This window comes from Globicephala melas, chromosome 2 (assembly GCF_963455315.2).
Source record: "Globicephala melas chromosome 2, mGloMel1.2, whole genome shotgun sequence".
In the NCBI taxonomy this organism is placed as follows: Eukaryota; Metazoa; Chordata; class Mammalia; order Artiodactyla; family Delphinidae; genus Globicephala; species Globicephala melas.
This window is the reverse complement of record NC_083315.2, coordinates 58,706,549-58,726,512: the sequence shown is the minus strand read 5'-3', so window position 1 is coordinate 58,726,512 and position 19,964 is coordinate 58,706,549. Positions and strand designations below refer to the sequence as shown.

At 39.3% G+C, this 19,964-nt stretch overlaps 1 protein-coding gene across 9 annotated transcripts in view; it reads left to right on the top strand.

Annotated features, from left to right (window-relative positions):
• Nucleotides 1-19,964, top strand: part of PEAK1 (pseudopodium enriched atypical kinase 1) — a 295,845-nt gene that overhangs the window by 264,213 nt on the left and 11,668 nt on the right. For all 9 annotated transcript variants that reach the window (XR_009562926.2, XM_060293968.2, XM_030874905.3 and 6 more), the window contains one exon: nt 8,525-9,270. Coding sequence is in view for 8 of the 9 variants with exons in the window: in XM_060293968.2 (XP_060149951.1) it covers nt 8,525-9,270 (746 nt within the window). In the remaining variant the exon portion in view is untranslated. The remainder of the gene's footprint in view (nt 1-8,524; nt 9,271-19,964) is intronic.

Genomic DNA, 19,964 nt, shown 5'->3' with positions numbered 1-19,964 from the left:
ATGACATTCCCGTCTTACTGGAATAAAGAGCTAATTGTACTCATTAACATACTGTTCCTGTCTAAATGGGTTATCCTTAAGTGCCTTTAATCCCTAGCACCCTAAGATTGTAGTGATTGTCAGGTCTTAAGTAAACATTTGCTGTGATTTGTCCTGAGTGTGTCTTCAAATGATAGTGCCTTCCAGTAGATGTCTATAGTGATGTAATTATTATTTTGAGTTTTTTACTGTATAATCATCTTTAAAATGTTGATCTTTAGAGATAATATTTTTCTTATTTCCTTTCTATTTATTATACCAATTGTGTAAGTTTTTAGAGCCTATATCAATAATCTTCCTTCCTGAGGAGTTTTAAACACCTTTTTGCTTCTTTGAAGTGGTGTCATTAAATTATTCCCTTTTAATCCATCTTTCATCATTTGCTTTTCAGAATGTGATATAAGGCCTTATTTGTCAGTCTGAAGACATTTTTAAGTGAAGAGAAAGTATAAAGATAGAGTTTAGAAACTCAAAAAGAAAGGAAAGGAAAGATTGAGTGTGGTTTAGTCAAATATATTTGTCCAAAAGAACTTTTTAGTCTATAAGGCAAGGTTTAGAACACAATCTATTTTTCTTTCTGTTTAGAGAGCTGGCATGCCACAAAAATGTAGAGTATGTGATGTTATATCAGGCCTGCTGAAAGCTGAGCTTAGCGTCTGGTCCCGGAGGCTTGAGAAGAATGTACAGGATTAAAAGTTTAAAATAAAAACAACTAAGATACCAAGCTTTTAAAACATTGACCCAGATGATTGGAATTCAGTTAGGAGAACTTGTCCTTCTCAGAAGAAAAAAATTAAAAAACACAGGACGCTTTTAGACTTGGGCGAATGGCTTGACCTACTTGCATGGGCTGTAGAATGTTCATGGTTTCATTTGGAACGCAAACATTTCTTATTCCCATGTGGAAATCTTAGCTCCCAGGAGACCATATCCCACTGTTTAGGCAGAGAAACCACTATTAATTATCTTTACCTTCTTGCTGCCTTGGCTGTCCATTTTCATTTCGGAATGATGACCAACTCTGCTGACACTCTGTCCTTCAGTCTGGCAGCTGTTTCCTGCACACTTGCTGCGTGTCTCACACCATGCCCAAAGTTCTGAGGAAATGTAAAAAAAATTTAAAAATACATACACATTATAAAAGGCTAAAAATGCTATCATAGAGTGAAAAGTGGTAAGAGAACACAGAGGAAGAAGGGATGGCTCCCAGTTTGGAGGTGGGGATTATAGAGGAGGGAGGGTTTCAGTAGAGAAAGGGTTATTTGAGCTGGGCTTAGGACAGAACACATTTACTAAGGCAGAGATGTAAGAATAAAAACATGGTGCATATCAAAAGAACAGGAATTGAGTGATTCTTGTGGGAGGGTTGATGAGAAATAGTGGTAGATAAGGCTGACAGCCTTGACCAATTTCCTGAGGAGTTTGGACTTTATTCTGAAGGTGGTGGAAAATGGCATGATCAGCCCTCTTCTACCTCCTCTGGTAAGCACTAAAGAGCTGCTGATGACGATAGACCTTGTCTCACCTGTCAGTTCTGAGGTCATTTAAAAGAAAAGAAAAGCACTTTTGGAATCCTCCATTCCTTCTGTGTCCATGATTGTTTTCATTTGTTCTGATTTAGAAAAATGGAAAGAAAATGACCATCCCATAAAGATTCTCCTAAGGTCCACATTGGAAGGAGTGAGAATAGGTTCATGTTTCTAGTTTTTCTATTAATTCCTTTCTTCCTTCCATTTCCCCCTGAGCCAGACTCTTTGCTTTGTCCTGGGTGTACAAATGAGGCAGGTCTCTGTCCTCAATGAACAAACCCATGGGGAATTCAGACAGGGACACAAGTCAAGTATTCTAAGTGCTTAGAGAGAAATGTTCACAGAATGTATCTGTGGTCCCAAGGAAGGAGAGGTCAGTTTTGCGAAGTGGAGTAAGAAACATTCCTCAGAGGCAGAATGTTTAAAGATGAGAGGAGAGGGAAATCATTCCTGGAAGAGGGTCAACATGAACACAGACACAACATGAAGTAGCCAAGAGTGCTGGAGAAACCACAAGCAGTTTGGTAGCCCCAACTTATGACACAGGGGAAATGCTATGAGAGGAACAGAACAACCAGGGCAAGGTCATAAAAGCCTTGCTTTCTGTGCTGAAGCAAAGAAAACTCCACCCTCAGGATCAAGTCCAAATTCTCAAGGACGGAATTTTTGAAGTAGAGGAGTGCCATGATCAGCTTTGGTGTTTGAGTAAAGTCTCTAATGGCTAGTGTGGTGAGGAAGGCAAAACTGGAGACAGTGGTAACAGGACACTGCCACAGTAGTCAGGACAGGAAGATAAGGTGCTGGTGCAGTTCACTACTTCTAACCTTTTCCACTGTCTGGGTCAGCAAATGGAAAATGAAAATTTGTTACAAAGCATATTTCTGTCATCTTGTAAATAAACTGTGCTTCTGACTTCTCACATTAGCTGAGGCAAAGTAGGGCTGACCTACTTTGCTGACCACTGGGAGGGAGGCCTCACCATCACAGGAAGAGTTCAGTAAATGCCAAGCCCCTACATCCTTCATATTGTTAAGAGCACAGAAAAATGGGAAGATATGACTGAAAACTGAATTTATGGTGGTTTCTAAAAATAGATTGTTGATTTGCTTCATTTAGATATAATTTACATACCATAAAATTCACCCTTTTTGAGTGTGCAATTCAGTGAGTTTTAGTATGTTAACAGAATTTTACAGCCACTACCAGTATCTAATTCCAGAACATTTTCATCACCCCAAACAGAAACCCATTAACAATCACTGTCTGTTTCCATTCTCCCTTCCCCCGAGCCATGGCAACCACTAATCTACTGTCTGTCTCTATGAATTTGTGTATTTCTAGACATTTCGTATAAGTGGAATCATATGATATGTGGTTTTTTATTACTGGCTTCTCTCACTTAGCATAATGTTTCCAAGGTTCATACAGGTTGTAGCACATATCAGTACTTCATTTCTTTTTATGGATGAATAATATTCCTTTGTGTGGCTATGCTACGTTTTGTTTATCCATTCATCATCAGTTGATGGACGTTTGAGTTGTTTCCACTTTTGGGCTCTTATCTTGTACTTCGACTCAAGTGTTGCTGTGAACATTTGAGTACAAGTTTTTGTGTGAACATATGTTTTCATTTCTCTCAGATATATCCCTAGGATTAGAAATTCTGGGTCATGTGGTAACTCTGTGTTTTATTTTTTGAGTAACTACCAAACTGTTTTCCAAGGTGGTGGCACCATTTTAGATTCCCACTAGCAATGTATGAGGGTTTGAATTTCTCCATATCTTTACTAATACTTGCTCATCTATTTAATTGAAGCCAGCTTTGTGGATGTGAAGTGATGTCTCGTGGTTTTAGTTTGCATTTACCTAGTGAGAAATGCTGAGCACCTTTACATGTGCTTATTGGCCATTTGTATATCTTCTTTGGAGAAATGTCTATGCAAATCCTTTACCCACTTTTAATGGGTTATTTATATTTTCATTGTAAGAGTTATTTATAAATTCTAGATACAAGTCTCTTATCAGATATATAATTTACACATATTCTCTCCCATTCTAAGGGCCGTCTTTTCACTTTCTTGAAGTTAACCTTTGAAGCACGAAAGTTTTTCATTTTTATGAATTCCAATTTATTTATTTTTTTCTCTTGTTGCTTTTCTTTTGTTGCTTTAGGTGTTATATTTAAGTAATCATTGACTGACCCAAGGTCGAAAAAATTTATTCCTATGTTTTCTTCCAGGAGTTTTATAGATTTAGCTCTTAACATTTAGATCTTTATACATTTTGAGTTAATTTTTGTGTATACTATGACGCAGGGGTTCAACTTCATTCTTTTGCATGTGGATACCAAGTTGTCCCAGCACCATTTGTTGAAAAGACTTCTCTTTCTCCATTGAATTGTCTTGGCATCCTTGTTGAAAATCAGTTGACCATAAATATGAGTTTATTTCTGGACTCTCAATTCTATTCCATTCATCTGTATTTCTATTCTTATGCCAGTACCCCACAGTCTTGATTACCGTAGTTGTGAAGTAAGTTTTGAAGTCGGGAAATGTGGGTTCTTCGACTGTTCTCTTTTTCAAGATTTGGGCAGGGAGGCCTACTCTTGATCCTTTGTGTTTCCATATAAATTTTAGGATCATCCTGTCAATTTCTGCAAGAAGGCCAGCTGGGATTTTGATGGGGATTACATTAAATTTTTAGATCAATTTGAGGAATATTTCCATCTGAATATATTAAGTCTAATCCATGAACATAAGTTGTCTTTTCATTTATTTAGATCTTTAATGTCCTTCATCAGTGTTTGGTAGTTTTCCATGTACAAGTCTTACACTTAATTTCCTAATTTTTTTCCTAAATACTTTATTCTTTTTGATGATATTGTAAATGGAATTGTTTTCTTAATTTAACTTTTGGATTATTCATTGCCAGTGTGTAGAAATACAATTGATTTTTTTCACATCTTTATTGGAGTATAATTGCTTTACAATGTTGTGTTAGTTTCCACTGTACAACAAAGTGAATCCGCTATATGTATACATATCTCCCTATATCCCCTCCCTCTTGAGCCTCCCTCCCACCGTCCCTATCCCACCCCTCTAGGTCATCACAAAGCATTGAGTTGATCTCGCTGTGCTATGCAGAAGCTTCCCACTAGACATCCATTTTACATTTGGTAGTATATATATGTCAGTGTTACTGTCTCACTTTGTCCCAGCTTCCCCTTCCCCACCTGTGTCCTCAAGTCCATTCTCTATGTCTCTGTCTTTATTATTGCCCTGCCACTAGGTTCATCAGTAGGGTTTTTTTGTATTCCATACATATGCGTTAGCATACGGTATTTGTTTTTCTCTTTCTGACTTACTTCACTCTGTATGATAGACTCTAGGTCCATCCACCTCACTACAAATAACTCAGTTTCACTCCTTTTTATGGCTGAGTAATACTCCATTGTATATATGTACCACATCATCTTTATCCATTCATCTGTCGATGGACATTTAGGTTGCTTCTATGTCCTGGCTATTGTAAATAGTGCTGCAATGAACATTGTGGTACATGTCTCTTTTTGAATTATGGTTTTCTCAGGGTAGATGCCCAGTAGTGGGATTGCTGGGTCATATGGTAATTCTGTTTTTAGTTTTTCAAGGAATCTCCATAGTAGCTGTATCAATTTACATTCCCACCAACAGTTCAGGAGGGTTCCCTTTTCTCTACACCCTCTCCATTTATTGTTTCTAGATTTTTTGATGATGGCCATTCTGACCGGCATGAGGTGATACCTCATTGTGGTTTTGATTTGCTTTTCTCTAATGGTTAGTGATATTGAGCATCTTTTCATGTGTTTGCTGGCCATCTGTACATCTTCTTCGGAGAAATGTCTGTTTAGGTTACAGTTGATTTTTTATATTGATCTTATATCCTGCAATCTTGCTGAACTGGTATATTAGTTCTAATAGTTTTTTTGTGGATTCCTTAGCCTTTCCTATATACAAGATTATGTCACCTGTGAATAGAGATAATTTTACCTCTTTTCCAATCTGCATGTTCTTATTTCTTTTCCTTTCATGATTTCCCTGGCTAGGTCCTCCAGTACAATGTAGACTAGAAGTGACAAGAATGGAAATCATTGTCTTGTTCCTGATCTTTGTGGGGAAAAATCGAGTCTTTTGCCATTAAGTATAATTTAGCTCTTGGTTTTTCATAGGTGACCTTTATCAGGATGAGGATGATCCCTTCTTTTCCCAGTTTGTTCGGTGTTTTCATTATGAAAAGTATTGGATTTGCTGAAATGCTTTTTCCGCATCTGTTGAGCTGACCATGTGAGGTTTTTTCACTCTTTATTTTGTTTACATGGTGTATTACATTGATTGATTTTCAGATGTTAAACCAACCTTGCATTCCTGGGATAAATCCAAATTTGTTGTGATGTATAATCCTTTTCATATGTTGCTGGATTCAGTTTGCTAGTATTTTGTGAGGATTTTTGTGTCTAGTAATAAGGGATATTAGTCTATAGTTTTCTTGTAATGTCTTTCTCTTGTTTTGATATATAGGTAATATTGGCCTTTCATAGGTTTCAAGTTGGTAAGTGTTCCCTCCCTTTATATTTTTTGGAAGAGTTGGTGAATGATTGGTTTTAATACTTCTTTAAATGTTTGGTAGAATTCATCAATGAAGCCATATGGTCCTGGACTTTTCTTTGTGGGGATTTTGTAAATTATTAATTCAGTATCTTTACTTGTTACAGGTACCTATACAGTTTTGCCTGTTTTAGCCCTAAATATTTATTCCTTTAGTCATTCAAGAAATATTTATTGAGGATCAATTAAATACAGGCCCTGATTTTTGACATAGAGGGTACAGCAATTAGTAAAACAAAAGTCCTGGCCCTCTTAGAGTTTAGCATTCTCATACTCTTTCTCTGTCTCATTCTCATGCTGTCTATATATTCATATTTCTTATTTATATGTAATGTAGCTCTGTTCCTTGTAAAAGAATATTGCTGGGCTTCCCTGGTGGCGCAGTGGTTGAGCGTCTGCCTGCTGATGCAGGGGACACGGGTTTGTGCCCCGGTCCGGGAAGATCCCACATGCCGCGGAGTGGCTGGGCCCGTGAGCCATGGCCGCTGACCCTGCACGTCCGGAGCCTGTGCTCTGCAACGGGAGAGGCCACAACAGTGAGAGGCCCGCGTACTGCCAAAAAAAAAAAAAGAATATTGCTACATGCCATTGATGGAGAAAGGGCATCCTTAGGTTTGCTTATATATTGTCATAGTTTGTGTAAACTCTTGGGTGTTCTTGAAGAGAGTTGCATATGTGGGAAATGGAGTATACTGTTGTTACAATCACAGTTTGTATGGTGCTTCCCCTTGGCATTGCTACAAGGACATAATTTTTAATAAAACAAGCCACGATCTTTATTCATTATCATCCTCAAGACCATCTGATGCCTTCTGTTCTGTCTAATCATCAGTAGTAGCATAGTTTCCTACGGCTTCTATAACAAAGTACCACAAAGTGGGTGGCTTAAAACAAGAGAAATTTATTGTCCTGTAGTTCTGGCAGCTTGGAGGCGAATTAAGGTGTTAGCAAGGTCACGTTCCCTCTGAGATTCTAGGTAGAATCCTTCCTTATTTCTTCCTAGCATCTGGTGGTGGCCATCAATCCTTAGCATCCCTGGCTTGCAGCTGCATTACTCCAGTCTCTGCCTCTGTCATCACATGGTGTTCTCCCTGTGTGTCTATCTTTATATCACATTTTCCCCTTCTTATAAGGACACCAGCCATATTGGATTGAGGCCCACCCTAATGACCTTATCTTAACTTGATTACCTCTACAAAGATTCTATTTCCGAATAAGATCACATTCACAGGTACCAGAGGTTAGGACTTCAGTATATTTTGGGAGAGAGCACATAATTCCACCCATAACAGAGCATTATGCTCTAACTCTGAAATATTGAGTGGAGATTTCATTTTAGTAACATTACTGATTTTAATAGCTTTTATTAAACTTTCATGGTATATTTCTCTCTTTAAAAAAATAATGCTCCTTCCCATTATACAATAAGTCCTGAAGGTGTCATTGATCACATACTTATGCGTTTTATCTTCTTCTAAGCATAAATTCTAGAAAGGAAACAAAGATGACTGGTCCTGTAACTAGGGCTTGTTGTAAGAGAATTTCAAAAGTAGCATCCCTCAAATCACAGTTTATATGTCCCCCAAAATAAAACAGAATCATGTAAGGGTTTGTGAAAGATGTTTGAAACAGCAGTTGAGTGCTCATATACATGGTTCCCCTTACCACAATCTCAGGGATCTTATACATAGACCAGTTTAAGTGGTGCTGGAATCCATCTCTGTAGTGAAGTGAAATAATATGGTTTATGAAATTGTATTCATATGTATTGGATGGAGAATGACAAGTGCTCTATACAATACAGTGTAACTTTGGAACAAAGTTAAAAGAATAGAATAGTATCTTCTGAGCACCAGTCTAGCGGTCTCATTTGCTAATCCCAATTGTTTTTAATAATGCTCCCAAGTAATTTTTTTTTATGCACAAATACTATCATCTCTGTTCTGTCACAGTACAGTTATTTGAATGTCTGTCACTCGTTAGTACTCTAGAGTGGTGAATACAGCACTCTTGGGGCCAGGAATGGAGAATATGAATTCCTTCTTGAAAACAAAGCCCATTGCCCTGTTCCTATGGCAAAGAAGTACAGAGACATTGTTCACATTTGTTGCTTCCATCAAGTCTTGAACTCTTATCTTTAAATTAAGCTATTTGTTCTTTGTTTTCTTTTACCATTTTTGGATTAAAGCATTGACCTCTTATATTCTCGTGGCCACCTCCCTTATTTCTGCTTAAGTTTCAATTATGTAACAAGAATGAAAACTTTACTTATTCTTTCTTTTCCCTTTCTTTCTTTATTTTAAAACAATACAGGGCAATCTAGAGCAGCCATGATACCTCCCAAGCATCCACGGCAGCCTAAGGGAGCTTTGGATGATGCCATTGCCTTCGGTGGGAAAACAGACCAAGAAGCACCTAATGCTTCTCAACCTACACCACCTCCACTGCCAAAGAAAATGATCATAAGAGCCAACACAGAGCCAATCTCCAAAGACCTCCAAAAATCCCTGGAAACTACTCTTTGTGTCATGGCTAATCCCACCTATGATATCGACCCCAACTGGGATGCCAGCAGTGCTGGCTCTTCAATCAGTTATGAACTCAAGGGACTGGACATTGAGTCTTATGACTCCTTGGAGAGACCTTTGCACAAGGAGAGACCTGTGCCCTCAGCAGCAAACAGCATCTCCAGCTTAACCACTCTCAGTATTAAGGATAGATTTTCCAATAGCACAGAGTCCCTGTCCAGCCGGCGTGGTCCCTCTTGTAGACAGGGCCGGAGTATCCAGAAGCCACAGAGACAAGCACTTTATCGAGGACTTGAGAATCGTGAAGAAGTGGTGGGTAAAATCCGAAGCCTTCATACAGATGCCTTGAAGAAACTGGCTATTAAATGTGAAGACCTCTTCATGGCTGGACAGAAAGACCAGCTCCGTTTTGGGGTGGACAGCTGGTCAGACTTCAGGCTAACCAGTGACAAGCCATGTTGTGAGGCAGGCGATGCAGTTTACTACACAGCTTCATATGCAAAAGATCCACTTAATAACTATGCAGTCAAGGTAAGAAAATTTTATAAATCTGATTTTAATCTTCTCTGACACACTGTTATTGAGATGGGTCTGGTTTTATTTTATTTTTCTTCATTCCTCCAATCAGCAAAAACTTACTGAGCATCTACCTTACACCAGATATTGTGATAAAAGAGAGGTTAACTTATTATCTAGAGGAGAAAACAGATATGTAAAGAGACAGACATAACACAGTATACTGAATGCTAAGATAGAAGTAAACAGAATTCTGTGGGAGCTTAGAAGGACCTTAACCCAGACTCTCGATGCCAGAGAATTCTTCTTGAAGTAGGTAATACTTGAGCTGTGATTGTTTGCAAAGATTTCCTGTACAAATGAGGTCTGTTATGTGCCTTCCATTCTATACTTCTGTCTTTATCCTCTAGCAAATAAGAGACTCTTGTCTATCCCTAATTTCTAACTCCTCTGCTTCCTGGAGAAGCTTTTTTTTTTTTTTGCGGTACTCAGGCCTCACTGCTGTGGCCTCTCCCATTGCGGAGCACAGGCTCTGGACGCACAGGCTCAGCGGCCATGGCTCACGGGCCCAGCCGCTCCGTGGCACGTGGGATCTTCCCGGACCGGGGCACAAACCCATGTCCCCTGCATCGGCAGGCGGACTCTCAACCACTGCGCCACCAGGGAAGCCCTGGAGAAACATTTTTATAGAGGAAGGTAACCAATATTTGTTGATGTACCAGGAACTTTTTAGTGTTATATAATTTAATCTTCACATCGACTTCATGGGGTTAAGATCTTTTTATCCATTTGACAGATGAGGAGAATAAAGCTTAGGGTCACACAGCTAGCAATTAGTAGAGCTAGGATTTAAACACAGATCTCTTTGACTCCATAGCCTACACTTTGTCTGTTATGTCACATATTAACTTCTTAAATGTATATCACCCATACCAGACAACACACTTCTTTAAGAACGCTAAAACTCTTAAAATCAAGAATTCTTGAGCAATTACATTCACTGTAACAGTAAGCCATAGGCTTCATCAATGTAATAAATAAAGCATGGACTTTGAAGTCCAAAAGATCTGGGTTCAAATCCTGACTCTGCCACTTAGTAGCCCTGTTATAAGTTGCTATTCTAAGTCTCAGTTTCCTCAGCTTTAGAAAGGAATAATAATGATACCCATCTTATGGGGCTGTTTGGCTAAAAGAGAACAAAATGCCCCTGATAGGTATTCACTTATTTCACTATCCCTTAGCGTCTTCCCTAGATTATTTTAGGAGAACAACAATCTTTTGAGCCTCAATTTCCTCCTCTTTCAGATGTTTACAACAATGATCCATCTACTTTGTGGGATTGAGGTTAGGATCAAGTAAGATAATGCATGTGAAAGAGTTTCTAAAAACATAAAGCTCTGTGTAAACTTAAGGTAGTGTTCTCCCTTCCCATAGTCCCTTTTTACTGATTCTGTTCACTGGTTCAAAACTAATTAACATATCTAAAGGACTTGTACGTGTTAATTTGACTTAGAAAGACCAGATGGTGTCTTAGTAAATTAATGGATAAGGTAAACGATTGGTCTTGCCTGTCTATCAAGACAGAATATATTTTTGCACCAGACCTTCAGCTGGCTGCTCCCTGCATTTGCAGCACCTAAGCCACTTCACCCTCTGGTGACACTCGCAGAGTGACCCTGTGCCCCAGCGCACACTTTTTAAATTAAACTGAGGGGTAAACTGCAGAGAGAGGATCTAGATTCGAGTTAACACGTTACTGTTGAGTCTAAAAAGGAATTTTGAGATACTGTGTAGCATTCAAGAACTGTTATACCGGTTGGAGTTATGGGGCCTCATCTATCTTGGGCCTGTATTGCTACAAGATCACCAGTGCAAGCAAGATGAGTACCTATTTCAGAAAGGGACATTGAACTATCTGTTGTTCAAAACAACTAAGAAGTAGGGCTTGACTAACTTTATGTATTATTGCTGTGCAATCCTGTCTCTTTCCCAAATCAGTGGTTTGGTATTGATTTATTTGCTTGTAATGATGCAAAAGCAATCTCCAAAGAACAGGTGGCAAGTGGTTATATACTGAGGGTTCTTGGCAGGTTTGGGAAAGGATGTTTTGCACTAAATGGTGACTATAAATGTCTCCTTGAAGACCCTCTAGGCGTTTGTAGAAGGATCCAGTTGATAGTACAACCTTAAAGGAATAAACTCCTAGCACACTGTGAACCCTGCCTTTGCAGAGATAAGCAAAAAAGACCAGCAGTTGGCTCACACAAACAACTTTTTACTGTTTGTCTTCTTAAAATATCCCTTTCCGTACTAATGGAATTTAGAGTAGCTTAACAGGTATGACTGTCTTTCTCTCTCTCTTTTTGTTTTAATTGAAGTATAGTTGATCTACAACGTTGTGTTAATTTCTGCTGTACAACAAGGTGACTCAGTTATACATATATATACATTCTTTTTTTATATTCTTTTCCATTATGATTTATCCTAGGACGTTGAATATAGTTCCCTGTGCTATACAGTAGGACCTTGTTGTCCATCCATTCTATATGTAATAGTTTGCATCTAGTAACCCCAAACTCCCAGCCCCTCCCTCCCTCCCCCTACCCACATCCCACACCCCACACCCCCTGCCAACTCCACAACCACAAGTCTCTTCTCTATGTCTGTTGAAGAGACTGAAAGTTCTTTTCAAATGTTACAAAAGGAAGTTGGTGCTAGAATTTAACAATTTGAAAACCAAAGGATACTACCCCTTAAATAACAAGTCCACTGCAGTGATAGAGTACTAAGATCTTAACTTTGGGTGTTGTCTTAGCCGTAACAAAATACTAAGACTGGATGGCTTAAACAACATAAATTTATTTTCTCACAGTTCCGAATGCTGGCAAGTCCAAGATCAAGTTTCCAGCTGATTTAGTTTCTAATCAGGGCTCTTTCTGCCTTGCAGGTGGCTGCCTTCTTCCTAAGTCCCCACATGGCTGAAGGGGTGGGGGCTGTCTAGTGTCTCTTCTTATAAGGACACTAATCCATATCAAGGCCCCACCCTTGTGATCTCATTTAACCCTAATTACCTCTTTGTAGGCCCTATCTCTAAATATAGTAACATTGGGGGTTAACACGTCAACATATGAATTGGGGGGTTCACAATTCAGTGCATAGCATTCTGCTCCTGGTCCCCCAAAATTCATGTTCTTAACACATGCAAACTATGTTCAGTCCATCCCAACAGCCCCAAAGGTCTTAACTCATTCTAGCATCAACTCTGAAGTCTAAAGTCCAAAGTCTCATCTAAATATTATCTAAATGAGATATGTGTGAAATTCAAGGTCTGTTAAATCCTGAGACAAATTTCCTTTCCAACTGTAAACCTGTGAAACTAGTCAAGTTATGTGCTTCCAAAATACAGTGGCGGACAAGGATAGGACACACAATCCCATTCTAAAAGGGAGAAATCAGAAGGAAGGAAAGGATGATGGGTCCCAAGCAAGTCCAAAACCTTGCAAGGCAAATTCTGTTAGATATTAAGGCTCAAGAATAATCCTCTTTGACTCAGTACTCTGCCCTCCAGGCCCACTGAGATAATAGCATCACCGCTGTGGCTCTGCTGGGCACCCTGATCCTTTGGCTCTTTGTAGGGACCCTGCCCACATGACTCTCTGCCAGGGCAGCCTACCCCTGGAGGCACTGAGCAGGTTCCTCCCGGCCTTCCCAATCTGTGAGTAGGTTGAGAGTTTTCTAAATCTTCAAGCCCTGGTTCGTTTTTGCTTAACAATTCCTTCTTCAGTTCTTTCTCCCTTTGCACTTCACTATAAACAGCCAAGAGGAAACAAGTCGTTCCTTTAACCCTTTATTTAGAAGTCTCTCAGCTAAATATCCAATTTCATTGCTCACTAGTTCTACCTTTCGCAAAATACTGGAACACAGTTTAGCCAGGTTCTTTGCCATTTTATTAGAAATCTCACCTTTTTTTCTATTTTCTAATAATATGTTCCTCGTTTCCGAGACCTCACCAGAATCACCCTTAATGTCCATATTTCTAGCAACAGTCTGTTCATAAGTATCTAGTCTTTTTCTATTATGAATCTTAAAACTCTTCCAGCTGCTACCCAATTCCAAACCCACTTCTACATTTTTGGGTATTGGTTACAGCAGTGCCCCACTTCTCAGTAACAAGGTCTTAGTCTGCTTGGGCTGCCATAACAAAATACCATAGACTGGATGGCTTTAGGAACAACAGAAATTTATTTCCTCCCAGTTCTAGAGACTGGAAAGGAGGATTCTATTCCTGGCTTATAGACAGCCACCTTCTTTCTGTGTCCTTATGTCAGGGCTTGGGAGGGTGGGGGAGAGAATATGTCACATTGGGGGTTGGGGCTTTAACATATGAATCTTGGGAAGACACAGTTCAGTTCATAGCTTTATTCTGTTTTTCATTCAGTGTGATATCTGAATTGTATCGGTCTTCAACTAAAAGTAGTCAGCTGACATGAGTCCAAATTCTGAATCTATCATTGTGTATTCCCAAACAAGTCATGTAATCTCCCTTGATTTTCACTGCCCTTCCTACCTTGTAAGATTGTTATATGTGTATGTGTTTATGTAGTGAAACTGCTTTTGTAAACTATGAAGTATATATAAAATATAATAAAACTGCATTATTGTTGTTAACAATAATAGAAAATTACTTCTCAACATTCTTTTGTCACTCTCTGTTATTCTTCATTAATATTAGGCACTAGCCTGAGCATATTTTTAATAGGCTCTGCACTTAGATATTTTCTTTCTCATTCCTTCAAAGTCATAAACATCTTTCCTTAAAATTATGAGAGAAAGCTACTCATGTTACAATCCCTCAGAATTTTAGCACTGCCAAAAATTGGAAACAAAGTGCCTGATATTAAGGAAACAATGTAATGAATTATGGTATATCATCCCAATGGAATGTTTGCAGCCATTAAAAACGGTCATCATGAAGACTGTATAAAATCATGGAAAACATTTTTTGTAAAATGTCACATTAATATAGCAGAATACCAAATACTATGACCATAATATGCAAATAATTTCTAAATTTAGAGTGGTGAGGATTATAGGCAGTTTTTATTTTGTTTAAAAATGATGTCATAATGTCTTTTCATTGAAAAAGCTAAGGAATTGGAGATTTGGGATCATTTGTTACTGAGCTTTAAATTTGTGCTTTACCAGCTTATTAGCTGTGTTACCTTGGCCCAGTTACTTGCCTTTTCTAAGCCTAGTGTCTTTATCTGTAAAATGGAGAAAAAACTTCATTCTTCTTAAAGCCATTGTGAAAAATCACAAGAGGCAGTATGTACATAGAGATGTATGTAGTGCTCAGAGCATCATTTGACACAAAGTAAGCATTCAGTTACCACTCTTCTTCTCATGTACCTAGAAAACACCTCTGTTTTCTTAAAGAATCCAGCTCTGTGAATTTTCTTCTCTGATCTTATTTATTTATTTATTTATTTACACCAGGTCTTAGTTGTGGCAGGCGGGCTCCTTAGTTGCGGCTAGCGGGCTCCTTAATTGTGGCATGCAAACTCTTAGTTGTGGCATGCATGTGGGATCTAGCTCCCTAACCAGGGTTAGAACCCAGGCCCCCTGCATTGGGAGTGCAGCATCTTATCCACCGCACCACGTGTACATAATGGGCATTCAATAAATATTTCTTGACCTTTCAGCAAACATTTACTGTATAAAACATTGTGATATCTCTGTTATATCACATTTAACAGAATACAGAAATACATATGAATAAGACAAAAACCTTGCCCTCAAAGAGCATATATTCCAGTGGGAAAGACAAAGGCATAAATAACTTTTAAACAAGACGGATAATAAAGGTTCACAGTGGTGTGGAGATGTAAAGATAAATAAAGATTAATGAATGAAAGAAGTCATTGTTAACACTTACCTCAGGGCCAATAAAAAAGGGCCTCTAGTGTCCCTTTCACACGATTCTTAGGGGTGAATACAGTGCATGGAGAGAACAGTGGAAAATTGAACCATGGAAAGATTTGGGACCAAATTTAGAGGCTTTGATTGATGAGCTTAAGAGGTTAGGCTTTATTTTGTGTTTTGTGGGAAACCATTAAGGATTTTTAAACAGAAAGATGACATAAGATTAATGATTTTGGAAGTAAACTGCAGTGGAAGAGTCCAGAAGAATCGGAAGCAGGGAAGCCAGTCATTATACTATTGCAATTATCCAGGTAAATAATAAAGAGATCCTGAAATAGGACCATGGAAAAGAAGAGACAGGCAGTGAAAGAGCTGAGGCAGGCCGTCGACCATGTCTGGTGCGTGGCTGGATGTAGGATGAGGGCACTGTGCTAAGATTTCACGGAGGAGCAACCCCAGGAGGATGGTGATGCCATTAACTGAAATATGAATCAGAAAAACCAGCAAGATGAGCTCTCTGTGGAGCATGCCCATGAGATAGCCAAGTAAAGAGAAAGCCTGTAACCAGACAAAAATGTGAGTTCGGTATTCAGAAGGGAGGTCAAGTTTACCTAGTCCTCTCATAAACTTGATTTAGTTCAAACTGTGGGAATGTATGAGATTGTAGTGGTAGAGTCTGCAAATTGGGAAAAGGCCCACAGAGCTAAGTGACCTAAAGCAGGAAAATTCGGAGAGGATGTAGCAAAGAACAAGGGCCCACAGATCAGAGTCCAAGATTGCAGAAGGCTTGAGCAGAATGAGGAGAAGGCAGGAGTTGAATCTCTGGTAAACCTCAAAAAAAAATACAATCTTGGTACTAGTGGAAGTGGATATCCAATGCAGTGAGTTAGTGGGAATATGGAACGGGGAGGCTGAGGAGGCAGTGAGCACAGTGTATTTTTAAGTGTTTTGGTGAAGGAAAGGCCAAATTGATTCCCAGACAATATTTAACGTTCAACTCCTGTTTCTGTGTTATTTGTGTCTCCTTTTATCCCCTCGTCACCATTTGGTGAGCCACCACGCGGTAGATTGGACCGTCTGTCTCTGTGGCTACACGCTGGCTGGCCTCCAGCCCTTAACTTCCCTGCTCTAAATAAAATCCACCTTGCTTTTGCCACCTTTCAAAGAATCTGGGTAGCCAGATTCTGACCAAACATGTAGTCTTCAAAGTACACTTGTCAACTTTAGAAGGGCGGGCCTTCGTCATTCTACACAGGAAGAAACTGAGAGCAGAGAGGAACAATTATTTTTGCATATCGTCATTAGCTTTATGGCAGGCTGCCTCCTTATTCCTATGTGGAACTTGTCTTGTTATATCATACCTGAGTCAATAGATTGACCCTGCTGTGTCTCAGTGTTATCCCTGAATGGACAAATGACAGCCTTTTGCCTAGAAGCAGGGTGGACAGTTGGTAAAATTATGACTCAGTGTCAGTGGGATGTTCTTTTTTCACTGTTGTCATGAGATCATTTTATAACAAACACTGCTATGTGAGACCACGTGAGAAATTGATGAAATTACCTCGAGGAAGGTGATGAAAATCTTTTATAAGCAAAAAGAATAAATTTCTGACTTATTTTTCCAGTAGTTCCAACTCTGTGATACTAGGTATCTTCTCTTTTTAAAGTAGTCCTGGGCTTTGTTCTCAGGGATAGAGCACACCAAGCTCAGTGAAGAGGTACACTTTCCTATTACAGCACTGGAGCAGCTTCTTTTCTTCCAGCTATGCCAAGAATCTTGTTAAAAGCTTGTAATAAAGTAGAGGTGAACTGTGGAGACCAGCATCTTTTATTGCATTTTGACTCTAGAGTCTCCGATGATCTCATTTAGGTGGATGCTGAGAAAGCAAGACACTAAATTAAAAAGCATTAATAGGAATAACTATGGTTGGTAGGAATTTACAACTAGTTCAGACTATAGGATCAGGCAATTAATTACTGGCTTAGTGACAAGGAAAAAGCTATAGAGGAAACCACTTTCATTATCATAATTCAACACAAATATGCCCAGCGTTAGAACTTCACAGAAAGTGATTAATCAGCAGCCAGCTCTACAGACTCATAGCCATCCTAGGTCAGTGTTCACTTTATTTCAGAGCTGAATGCATACAGAAGTGCCTTAAAGTCTCAACTGGAAATTGATTTAGAAAGGAGAAGTTTGGAGTACTCATGTAAACCTAGAATCAAAATGAATTGTCTAGTAGGAAAAGAGAGCCATAGATTTAATTAATGAGGTGAGAGGACATAGATAGGAATTATAAATTGGGATTCAAATTAAGTGAATTCCTAATCTCGGCCCTCAGCAGGTTATTGAACTGTGCTGTGCCTCAGTTTCTCTAGTGTGATCATCCTGGGTGTCATTCTGTCAGCCTAAATTACTGGCTCAGGAACAGGTGATTACAGGTGATTTTCTTTTGATCCATATGCTGAGTGGGAGCATAAAAAGATTTGATGAGTACAAATCACAAATAAAATAGTAAAATCTTATACAGTTGCCTTCTTGAATTTCTCTTCTAGACTCCAAAATGTTTTCTGGGCATGTGAATATTTTTGCAGCAATTTAAGCTGTAAAAAACCTGGCCTACCTGCCAGGTCTCATAGCAGATTCCTAAAGCATGGAGTTCTGAGTACTTGGGGCCCAGACAGCATTTATATATTAAACACTTAATCCATTTTGAATATATTTGTAACAGCATTGAGTGTGTATAGGTCTTAGCTGTGTAGCAGCAAGTAAAGCAGCACTCCTCCTGGGCAGATCAAGGAATTGAGGTCAATCGGTGATCAGCCTGTATTCTTAGAGTGAGGTTGTACCAAATAATGGATATCAATTTAGAATTTGCCAGTTTTCATTCTATACTCTTTCCTGTATGGAGTTATGCTTTTGGGTAATGTGACAAAATACCACAGATGGTATAGTGTGTGTGTGATCTTCAGTGTTTCTCATTTTTGTCCCTCTACCATTCATTCCCTACCATATCCATCTCACTTAAAGTTGACTGAGAAACTGTAAAGTGCATAGTGCGAGCTGGAAATGAGAATCCCTGCTGATAAAGTGGAAGTCAGCTGAAGGCATACTAGGCCGACTGGGCCCATAATAGAAAAATAAAAGCTAATGTAGAATATTTTTGAAGAGTCCTGTATTTTGTAATTATTGCTTTCTTTGGGGAAAAGAGAAAATTGAATGGAATGATGAAGAACAGTGTCGTTTTGTGTGGTTTTGTGCAATACAAAACCCCTGAGCCTCCAAGGCAGCCTGGACTCAGCAGACAGCCCTCATTGTTCAGATTTTACTCATTTGTGTAGTCAGGTCATGAGTGTTTATTACCCAGATTTGTCGGCCATTACCCCCTCCCCATCACCTTGCCAACTTCCATGTGTTTAATAAAAGCTATGCATATATTCTAGCTGTTCTGAGTAAATAAGCCTTATGGCTACACCAGGTCAGATGTCACCTTTCTTAGTATTTGTGCAGACATACTGAGCATGCACTAGGTGCCTTGCTCTGTGCTGGAACCCAAAGATACAAATATCTGCTCTTAAGACAGACAAAAGAAAAATGTGATAGCTGTAATAACAGAGACATGTACATGAGATGCAGGTGAAACAGAAAGGAGGTTTAGGGTATATAGCACTTTCTCTCCTTGACACACATGATGCATGTGATGACTTTGAAAAAAGTAAGTGGGAATCCCTCAGGCATATGAGGGGAGAAGAGGAGCCTAAGTCAGAGAGAACACCTGGAGGGTAGGAGTAGGGCTCTGGCTGCATGTAGTTCAGTGTGGCAAAAGTGGAAGAGGGGTGAGAAATAAAACTAGAAACAGAGGCCAAGCCAGGACCTTATCCTGTGAAGATAATGAGGAACCATGAGGAAGTTTATCCAATTTTTTTTTTTTTTGAAAGGTGGCTCTGGTGACCACGTAGAAGGTGTATTTGAGGGGAATCACATGAGAGGCAGGGAGACCAGTTGGAAATCTTTTGTGGTAGACCAGCAAATGATAGTGGTAGCCATAGAGATGGAGAAAAGAGGATAATTTGAAAGTTATATGGGAACAAAATCAGTAGAAGTTGGTAATTAACTAGATGCAGGGAATGAAGATGGAGGAGAAATCCAGAGTGAACTTCATATCTCATCTAGTAGTTGGGACAGATAACAGAGCCATTCACCAATAGAGGGCGTACTGGAATAACAGGGAATTTGGTGGGGAAAAGTTCAGGTTTGGTTATGTTGAGTTTAAGGCATCCATGGGACATACATTGAGAGAAATCAAGTAGGCTGTTGTATAGATAAGTCTGAAGCTCAGAGACAAGTTTGAATTGCAAATGTAGATGTGAAAGCCAGCAGTATATCAAGATGGCTGAAGCCATGAGCTTACTGAAGGGAGTATGTCAATGAGAAAAGAGGATAGAGAGCAGACCCCTCAAACACCAGCATTTCAGGAAGCCTTTGGGAGGAAGGTAGCGTAAGTAAGAACAGATAATACCACTCCCCATTCAACAACTGATTTATTCCATAGCCATCCTGTTTTGCCAAATGTCCACCTTTTTCCCCCACCTCCCTACTTTGTTGCCTTAAACTGAATATCTATTCCACTCCCCAATACTGAAAGGGCAGCGAGATGTACACCCTCTTTACAGGTCCCAGGCATCGTAGGCATTCTGAAGGGGTCAGTAGCATTAGACACATAACGCTGTCTTCTCCTTCCCAGCTGCTTTTAATGAGGCTTTACAGTCAAAGCCCCCCACAGTAT